This window comes from Mytilus edulis, chromosome 4 (assembly GCF_963676685.1).
Source record: "Mytilus edulis chromosome 4, xbMytEdul2.2, whole genome shotgun sequence".
NCBI classification, from domain to species: domain Eukaryota; kingdom Metazoa; phylum Mollusca; class Bivalvia; order Mytilida; family Mytilidae; genus Mytilus; species Mytilus edulis.
The window spans coordinates 87577619-87588325 of NC_092347.1; the positions used below are offsets into that span (position 1 = coordinate 87577619).

At 31.6% G+C, this 10707-nt stretch overlaps 1 protein-coding gene across 4 annotated transcripts in view; it reads left to right on the top strand.

The window, feature by feature from the left end:
* LOC139520900 (RRP12-like protein) overlaps positions 1–10707 on the top strand; it is a 49115-nt gene extending 38408 nt beyond the window's left edge. For all 4 annotated transcript variants that reach the window (XM_071313930.1, XM_071313931.1, XM_071313933.1 and 1 more), the window contains 12 exons: positions 394–502; positions 1903–2010; positions 2408–2565; positions 3286–3377; positions 4631–4786; positions 5453–5631; positions 6516–6629; positions 6895–6983; positions 8602–8668; positions 9445–9509; positions 9731–9813; positions 10534–10707. In XM_071313930.1, the coding sequence (XP_071170031.1) occupies positions 394–502; positions 1903–2010; positions 2408–2565; positions 3286–3377; positions 4631–4786; positions 5453–5631; positions 6516–6629; positions 6895–6983; positions 8602–8668; positions 9445–9509; positions 9731–9813; positions 10534–10627 (1314 nt within the window). In that variant the 3' untranslated portion in view covers positions 10628–10707. The remainder of the gene's footprint in view (positions 1–393; positions 503–1902; positions 2011–2407; positions 2566–3285; positions 3378–4630; positions 4787–5452; positions 5632–6515; positions 6630–6894; positions 6984–8601; positions 8669–9444; positions 9510–9730; positions 9814–10533) is intronic.

Genomic DNA, 10707 nt, shown 5'->3' on the forward strand with positions numbered 1-10707 from the left:
AATAAAAATGTTTCAATTTTCATGAAGAGGGCAGATTAATAATTGTATAATGTGTAAATATCATTATAATATTGTACATACTTTATTTGTCAATCACGATTCACAGAAAATAAATTTCCATGATCACGGATCATGAAAAATATGAGAAAAATAAATCTGTAGAAAAACGGATCACGATAGCGAAAATGTGCTGATCACGAAGAACGAAAATAACCCATCAAGCCCCTCAATATGTTATTATTATTTTTTGAGGACTCTCAGGAAGATTTGTTTTAACTAATGGGATTACCCTCTTGAAATGAAAATTACTTCTTTTTTTCTTTATTAATGAAATAATCGATCCTTATTAGCTGCTATTATTTCACCATTAACTTTCCCACTTAATTTTAACAGGCTATCTTATGCACCAGAGAAGTGGGAGAGAGAGCTAGAACAGCTGCCTATAGTTTGTTAGTACAGATGTGTAAAAGTCAGATAGAACATTCAGATGAATCTCAAGATGGTAAACTCTTAGGCTGAAATAATAGTGTAACAATATTCACAAATTAAACATACTCAATGTTATAAATAATATAATTTAAGAAATAATTCATGGAAGCCATAGATTGTTGGAAATTTACACATGGCCTGGGCCGTGATATTCGAATTTTATCCTGAGCGTCAGCGAGGGATAAAATTAACGAATATCACGGCCCAGGCCATGTGTAAATTTCCAACAATCTATATTCGAATTTTATCCTGAGCGTTAGCGAGGGATAAAATTTACGAATATCACGGCCCAGGCCATGTGTAAATTTCCAACAATCTATGGCTTCCATGAATTATTTGGCTGTTCTTTTTTTACTCCCGGTTCGATAAAGCTCAAATATTCATAAAATCTGTAGCTTGCATGGATTGTTTAGTGAATAACCGCTAGAAAAAAATCTGTTTAATTCTTTAAATTCACAAACCCAACATATGCCATTTTTAATTTACATATTTTTCTCGTAAGCTACCGTCAAATCCAAAGTTGACATTTTGTAACTAAGGAGCCGCCATGTTGACTTGCTGAAATCAGTAAATATGCGAAAAATGCAATAGAATAGAAAATAAAACAAAACCTACCTTACAAATCAATTTTAATACAATATTATACGAATTTCGATGGTTCACTTTCCAGAAAACGTTCAACTGTAGCGTTTTCATTTGTATGACGTCATGTTTTGAAATGACTTAAATGCGTCAAAAACATTAAAAGACTTTCGCGGAATTATATTTTATTTTTATTTTGTTGATTTCTCCGAGCTCTTGTGCATTACTTCTTTTTATTATGCATCCGAATTAGAATAAGTTATTTTGTCTTTTTTAACTGCAATTTAAAAAAAAAAAACAATCGGCAAATGGTTTACAAATAGGTTCCAATACATGTGGATTTACGTGGGAAGTATATTGTAACAGCCATTATTATGTATATCTCTGAGTGTGCGCTAAGTATAGATATATGGAGAATTTTATCACGGTGTTGTTTACAAAGCGAAAGAAGCACGTCATATTAGAATAATTATTAGATCTGTCTAAACATTCTGTGGATTAATTTATTTTCATGGTAAAAATTTTGTTGATTGAGGAAAAACTTGCATTTTTGTGGATATATAATTTTTTATGGTTTTAATAAGGACTGCATACATTCTAATAAAAAATATAATTTATTGAACATTCAAATTTATGGTTCCCATGGAGCCACACATTCCATGAAAATGTGTATCCATAGTTTATAATGTATCCACAGTAGATTTTTTTCAATAAGTAGCTCTGATTTCTTTCTATATTAGTAATAGTTTACTGAATATGCTGTTCAAATTTTATCCAGATATAATTTAACTTTCTTTATAAAGTCAATATAAGTTAAAGTTTTGATTTCAGATGTAATCTGTAAATATTTTAAGATGATATTAGCTGGTCTAGGAGGATCACCTCAGATGGTCAGTTGTACGCTGTTAGCACTGACAAGAATTTTATACGAGTTCAAAGGTAATTTATATCTACAGACTAGATAATCTATCTATAGATAGTGACATTGGCTCATTTATATGTAAATCTAAAACATTTTATTGATTAGTTCATGCTTATTGGTAGGAAGCATGTTCGTAATTTATGTTATCCACATTAGCAGTGAAATAAACTTTTGTATTTCTGTTTGGAAACAAATATAGTTATTCAGTTAAATAACTATTTTTTTTTCTCTCTTCTGTAAATATATACTGTTATTTTATTAAAGGATACCATATTAGGTTTATGAATAGTCTGATTTATGTAAAATAAAGAAAGTAAAAGTTCTTTACTTTTGAAAGGTTGAAGTTTGATTGGAAGGGTTATAAAATTGTAGCCAACTTCAATTAATTTGGATAATATGTTTATTTTTTACCAGATAGTATAGACGGCAATCTCCTCGGAAATATAATAGAAAGTGTGTGTTTACTTCTGACCTCTAAAGCTAGAGAGGTGGTCAAGTCAGCTTTAGCTTTCATCAAAGTGTTACTGTCAGCATATCAGGACATTCAACTAGCATCCCATCTTAAACAGATAGTAAGTAGGAAGAGTAGGATTTTTTTCCCTTTCAGATCTTATGTATGAAGATCAATTTCATTGTTTTGTAGAATCAAGATTAAAATAAAGTCTCACCATGGGCCAAATGCCTATTTTTATGCCCACCTACGATAGTAGATCTAGAGGGGCATTATGTTTTCTGGTCCGTGCGTCTGTTCGTCCGTCTGTTTGCTCGTTCGTCTGTCCCGCTTCAGGTTTAAGTTTTTGGTCGAGGTAGTTTTTGATGAAATTAAAGTCCAATCAACCTGAAACTTAGTATATATGTCCCTTATGATATGATCTTTCTTGCCAAATTAGAGTTCCGACCCTAATTTCACGGTCCACTGAACATAGAAAATGATAGTGAGAGTGGGGCATCCGCGTACTGGGGACACATTCTTGTTTTCTTTCTAAATAATTCTTTCTTAATTAGATTAACACTGTGCCAGATCAATGAATTACTGTAACAGAGTTGTAAACACAATAATATGAACTCGCATTTTGAATTATTTTATATGAATTTATATGATGTTTTCAAATATTAAAAAATTGAAAATAAATTACAATAAATATCTGCATTGAATATCTGGCCTTCAAAATTGATTTTCATCTTTATAATATTCACAAACTGTTTACCACTAGACATATAGAGTACAATATTTGAAGTTTTCTGGATTTAATGAAAACATAGTTATGAATGTGAAAACTATTTAATTACAGATGTCCAGTCTTACTAGCATGAAGGACGACTGCAGACAACATTTCAGATTCAAAGCCAAAGAAATATATGCCAAGTTAATAAAAAAATTTGGGTATGTTTAAATGCTGCAGTAATCTTATTATTTATGACCAAAGAGATGAATATTCATTCTGGCATTCTTTTTATTCTCCATGTACAAATTGCAGGCTGATTCATGTGATTGTAACCACATGTATGAATATCTGCAAATATGAAAAATCCAAGGTAGCTATGACTAGTTCTTATATACTTTGTAAGATAGATGTAAGGGGGCTGGCTTTTGGTACTGGTTATTGACATGATTACAACAAACTATTGTATGGATTGATAAATTCTTTGTTTCATATACGTTTTTACATTTCTTATGGTTATGTAGTTGATTTGACCAATTCCCATGAAATTAAGAAAGGCCTATCATCAAGTTCAAAGTGACAGAAATTCTTCAAGCATGTTTAAGATTAAAGAAGGTTTTTCTCTTTTAGACTTCTTCATGTATTTACAATAGGAAAATCGATAATGCTTCTAAATTTTACATAAAAGTTTTTAAAATACAGCATTCTTAAGATAGTTTCCAATCAAACATATACACCAAAGTTAGTGAGTTATAGTTTCCAATCAAACATATACACCACAGTTAGTGAGTTATAGTTTCCAATCAAACATATACACCACAGTTAGTGAGTTATAGTTTCCAATCAAACATATACACCACAGTTAGTGAGTTATAGTTTCCAATCAAACATATACACCACAGTTAGTGAGTTATAGTTTCCAATCAAACATATACACCACAGTTAGTGAGTTATAGTTTCCAATCAAACATATACACCACAGTTAGTGAGTTATAGTTTCCAATCAAACATATACACCACAGTTAGTGAGTTATAGTTTCCAATCAAACATATACACCACAGTTAGTGAGTTATAGTTTCCAATCAAACATATACACCACAGTTAGTGAGTTATAGTTTCCAATCAAACATATACACCACAGTTAGTGAGTTATAGTTTCCAATCAAACATATACACCACAGTTAGTGAGTTATAGTTTCCAATCAAACATATACACCACAGTTAGTGAATTACTTGTTTACTTTCACCAACTCAAGAAAAAACTCATTCCAGTTCTTCTATAGCTACTGTGAATTCATTATCATTTGTGGGCTATCTAATTTTTGTGGACTTTTTGACTTTAGGATTACCACAAATTTAAATATTCAATGAGGTAAAAACTCACACAAAAATACTCTTATTCCTCAATAATGGAAAATTGGTAACTTATAAAATAAGTGAACCCACAGTATAGTTTGATTGTATTTTGTACAGGTATGAGACAATATTAAACATGGCACCCTTAAGTATACATAAAGTGTTGATGAATGTAAGAAAGACACAGGAAAGAAATAAAAAGAAAAAGAAAGAAGAGAGAACAGAAGAAGATGAGGACAGCGATGAAGAACATAGGAGAGCACGACCAGAAAGGTAACGTCTTTTGTATAAGGAAAAAAACTTCAAGCCATTGGCTTTTTGATGTCTTTTATGGCAATTCAGTTGAATTAGTGATGATGTGATTGGATTACTTCTGTCACATGGTGACACCTATGGATTCCTATAGATATTGGGAAAAATACTGTTTTATTCATATAAAAAATTTCAAAACACAAGTTAAAATTATTGCTTTTTATAATCCTGTTGCATTTTTATGCCCCATTTATGGACATTATGTTTTCTGGTCTGTGTCTTTCCACTGAACATAGAAAATGAAAGTGCGGATGGGGCATCCGTGTAATATGGACACAATTTTAACCAGGATACAAAAAAATTCTCAAGTTTATAATGATAGAAACCAAATGAGGGAAGTAAAAGGACATTTTGATATAAAAAATGAAAATTGTGGGCTATATCTTGTTTAAGGTGTAACAAAAAATGGTATGCATAATGAGGTCAGCAAAATCTACTACCATCCATAATTACTGACATAAATAAACCTGATTGTACATTATATATAATTGATAGGTTAAAATTACCATATTCAAAAACAGTCCTGGATTGGTTATGGAAATTTTATAATATATAGGTTATTTACTGTCCCTCTGCTAAAAATAAGTAATCGGTTTATAAGTTTTTGAAATCATTTGCATTTTACAGTGTTGAGGAATTATTACGAGAGTCAGATTCAGAAATGGAAGATGAGGACAATAAAAAATCTAGAGGTCAAAAGTCAAAGAAAAATAAGGACTCAATCAAAGCTAAGTTGGCATGGTTACAAGAAGGTGCTGATGATATTGTTGATTTCCTGGATACAAATGCATCAAAGAAAGTCATGGGTTTGTACTGTAATTAACTGTAGTATTCAAAGTTAAATACAAATAAGTTATTGACAAACTCGCTTTTAATATTGATAGGACTGGTGGAGACGAGCAATTTTGTAATGAAATTCGTGCTCTCCAGTTACATTGGCGCCCAACTAAAAAACCAACGGTAGTTAGAGAGGAATTCTAGCTAGGGTATGTTTGTGTGAGAGTCATAATGGTATAATGACTCTTGAGGTGGGGGAAGTGTAACGGGATTGCTTCCCTTAGAAAAACTTTGTAGATACTTAGTCAGCCGTAAGCGGTTGAGCTAAAGAAGTACTTCTTTAGCTCAGTCGGTTAGCGCGCTGCCTTTGAACACAGAGGTCCCGGTGGAGACAAGCAATTTTGTAATGAAATTCGTGCTCTCCGGTTACATTGGCGCCCAACTAAAAAACCCACGGTAGTTAGAGAGGAATTCTAGCTAGGGTATGTTTGTGTGAGAGTCATAATGGTATAATGACTCTTGAGGTGGGGGAAGTGTGACGGGATTGCTTCCCTTTGAAAAACTTAGTAGATACTTAGTCAGCCGTAAGCGGTTGAGCTAAGGAAGTACTTCTTTAGCTCAGTCGGTTAGCGCGCTGCCTCGTAACACAGAGGTACCGGGTTTGAGTCTCGGTGGAGACAAGCAATTTTGTAATGAAATTCGTGCTCTCCGGTTACAGCTATTGTATAACACTACTTTCATAGATATTCAAAAAAACTTGAAAGGGGAAAAGCATCCTGGAAAAAAACTTTTAATATTTGATTTTACCTACACTTTTTGGCTGAAAGGACTTGTGATTTCTTCATTTACAGGTTGACAAATGTCTGTTGATGTTTTTTTCCTACAATTTTATAAAACAATTTATCATTTGTAGCAACAAGACCACAGGAGAAGTCTGATACAAACAAATCCAAGAAGTCAAAAGAGCGGCAATACAAAACAGCATCAGACGGCAGACTTATTATTACAGAAGATAACAGTGATGAAGGTAAGATTGTTATAAAATGACCTTAAAAGATTCTCTCTTATAAAAATGACCTTGAAAGATTCTCTCTTAAAAAGATCACCTTGAAATTTTTATTTTTTTTTAATCTGGACATGCATATCTGGGGAAGCATAAATAATCAGTTTTTCATTTTATTTTCTCCCTTATTGTACAGTAACAGTTTATAAAGAACAGGTTATCTTCAGGCAGACTTTTATTACACATTCTGGCATATTTTGAAAACTTTTTTTTATTCTTTAAAATTCAGAAAAACGAAAAGGTCATAGTCAGAGTCAGATGTCTGAGGATGAGGATTTGGAGGATTTGTTTCAGGCTATTGAAGGTATTGGGAATAAGGTAAGTTATAACACCTAGTTCAGTCTGATATATAAATAATAAGTGTGGTATGATTAACAATGAGACAACTCTCCACAAGAGACCAAATGACCCAGAAATTAACAACTATAGGTCACCGCAGGGCTTCCAAAACGGTCATATATTCCGGTCATTTGTATAATGTCCGGTAAAAGTCCGGCTGGGCAAAGCATGAAACGGTCATATACTTTTTTAGTTTTCAAGGCTTTTTCGGTCATTTTTACATAATTCACGATCTTTTTGACCCAACCTTTTACCTTTAAAACATCAACACATTTCCGGTCATAAATGTGACATGATGATTAATTACTATCAAATCAACACCTACTTCAATACTTTCTAATTTTAATCAAGGCTAATTAGTAGTTGGACAGCTGAAATTTACCTGTTCAGGTGACAAGTGAACTATGTTCAGTATCGGACATCGTATAAATTGATCGGTTTATTCACAGTTTTTTCTTACTTTTCAGCGGTTTGTTTCTAATTGATTTAGTCCAAAAGATTAAAATTGTTAGAAATTAGTTTATCAACATGATTTGATGAAAAATTTAAAAAGGTTTTAAATGAAAAATTGTCAGAACTATGTCGTATGAACTAGAACACGTGTGCGCATGTGCACAGGTGGGAATTTAATTATGCATCCTACATTTCTTCAAAAATGCTAAAATTATCATTGATACCTGTATCTAACGTTCATTTCAAGTATTTTGTTGAAGAAATAATGTGGAAAGAGCTTCTTCACTCAGTCGTTCTTTGTAAAACGTACACAGATTTTACTTATCCGTTTATGGTTCATGTTTTACCATTGTCAAGTCAACATCCGGTTAGAACAATGTGAAAACAAAGTTTTTGACAATGTCATTTTGCACAAATAAAAAGTCTAAGGCAGATATGAGCATGCTGATGTGCACACTTTGAATGATGCACTGCCAATTTAACAGTTACATCCGAACATCAAATTCATATCATATCAAAGTAAGTTTAAAATCAGTTTGATTAATGTAGTGTCAATCATTGAAATGGCCATCTGATTACCATAATTGCCTTTTGTGACTAAGTCTTAAGGGATTAAAATCGGGATCAGATATGAAATGTCCGGCTGGCTCAAATATTTTTTGGAAGCCTTGGGTCACCGTACCACCATCAACAATGAACAACATCCATACTGCATAGTCAGCTATAAAAAGCCATGAAAAGGCCAAAATTAAAATTGTTTTTTCAAAGTGCTGTTCACAAAATGGAATTATTTGTTCTAGGCTATTGCAGGTGTGCATTGATGGTAAGTTTAGGGAAATAAATTTAACACCTAGTTAAAGTATGGCTTATGGTTTGACAGGAATGAAAAATCCAAGAAATTGAAAGAGAAAAAGGGGTTGATCTGTTCATATAATCCAAAAATTAATTACTAAGAAACATAATCTGCAAATAAAATTTCTTTTGGAAAGAATATAGCAAATTTAACCTCATGTAAAAGTATAAATTAACTATATATAAGAAAAAATGTATATAAAAAAATGTGTGTTATAAATTACTAATCAATAACATTTAACAGACATTTTATTAATATTTGACGTTGAATGAATAAGTACTTGTATTTCAGAGATCCAAGAAGAGAAAAATAGAAGATTTGGGATCGGATGATGAATCTGCTCGTCCTAAATATAAAGGTAAATGTTTTAGTAGTGGGGTATAGCAGTTAAGAAAATTAATTTCTTAGATGTAGAAAAAAGTTTGAGACTCATCAACATTTAGATGCATTAAATTAGTTTTATGTTTTTGCGCAAACAACCAAGCAAACATAGTAAGCAAGTTGATCAATGTTTTGTTTTGCATGCTTTTATAGAAGAACTGTAGTACAAATACTTTAATCATACTATTTTTATTTTTTGGTAACCTTCTATTATGATATTTGGTATATAAACTGATATTGGGTAAATATCAAAAAAAGACTTAAGTTTAAACACTGAACCTTAAAATAACATACAATGGACACAAAATGGTCTCCAGCTGCAAGCATTAGACATTTCTAAAGCTGCTAGTAGCTGATACATTATCTATAGGTTATAGAAAGATGTTAAAATCCTTCGAAAAATACACTTTACCTATAGATATATACTTGTATAAAGTAGCCTTCTCACCATCATGCCCCTTTCTCAGAAAAAAACCAAAAAAACCAAAGGTGAACAACAATGTTTTGTCTATAGAGGTGACCTGAGTTGCATTCAAGATCATAGTGGCTACGTAAATTTTGGTCTACCAAATGAGTAGCTAGCCTAGCTGCTATCAATATCTATGTAGCAGCTAGGCTAGCAACACGTTCAATAGTCATAAATCTGCGTAGCCTTATGTAGAAGCTATAATATTGAACGCAACCCTGATGTTATCTGAACTGTTATTTGTTTTATGCAAATTATTAAAAGGGAGGTAACTTTAATATTTTCAGCTGGTGGTAAAGGTATACACAGACCTATTGGTGAATCAGACTATGGTAAAGAATACAGAGCAAAGGTAGGCTGGAATAATTTGTGGGAGATAAATAGAAAATTGTATGAGAAATTACTTTTGTTTGTAAAAGGATAATTAACTTCAAAAACAAAGTAAAACATTCAATGACATCAAAATATATGATGTAAATATTAGAAGCTGCATTAAAAAAATGTTTTTTGAATAAATCCAACGAATAGCATTTATAATAGTTTGTTTAATTTTTGGTGTATATATAATTGCAGAAAGCTAAAGGTGATATAAAGAAGAAAGGACAACCAGATCCATATGCCTATGTACCTCTCCAGTTCCAGAGTTTGAATAAAAGGTAGATTGTTATTTACTGTCGTCATTGAAAAGACTTGAATGATAGGGTCATGTTTCTATAAAGGGCTTTATTTACATGGATGCTAACTCTTATATATATTTTTTTGCTTTTATTTCATTTGGATAGTTTTAAAAAACTTAGTTTTACCCAGTTTGTTATGCTACTACTTGCGATGTATATGGTCTTGCCATTTATGATCAGGGTAAAACTGCATCTTTTCCAAACAATTTTTTTCCAAGTTGACAGGTTTAATCAGAAAATATTTTCATGTACGTTAGAAAAAATTGGCTTAGAATGAATTTACTCATTCATCATTGTCAAATTGAATTGTTGTTCCCCTGATGCTCTTTCTAACCAAGGGCTTAGTTTGCCATACAAGGAACAGTCAACCAAAATATACTTTTGACTAGCAGACGGTTTATGCTTAGAAATTCTGAAAAGATTTAATTTGATAAAATCATTGAAATGGAAAAGAATATCTGAATCTAGTGAAGTTTAAACATACAAATGGTAATTTCTCATGGCTCTGTAGGGCATATATTTATGAAACAGCAACCCAACAAAAACAAAAAAAGATTAATCATTCAATTTAATACAATTGTTTTTCAGAACTAATCAGATAAAGAAATGAAATTATGTTAACACTTTCTAATTGGTTATATTTTTTTATTATGTTATATAGATGTATGAAAACTAATAATATCTGTTTTAATTTTACAGGAAAAAGGCCAAAATGCAAGGACAGTTTAAAAATTTAGTGAAAGGTGCCAAAAAGGGAGCTATGAAAGGAACAAAAAAGAAACATAAAAAGTGAAAATATACTGTTATTTTGTTATTGTGTGTTGATAAATTATGTTATGGTATTGTTAATGAAATAAACATGCATAGATTGTA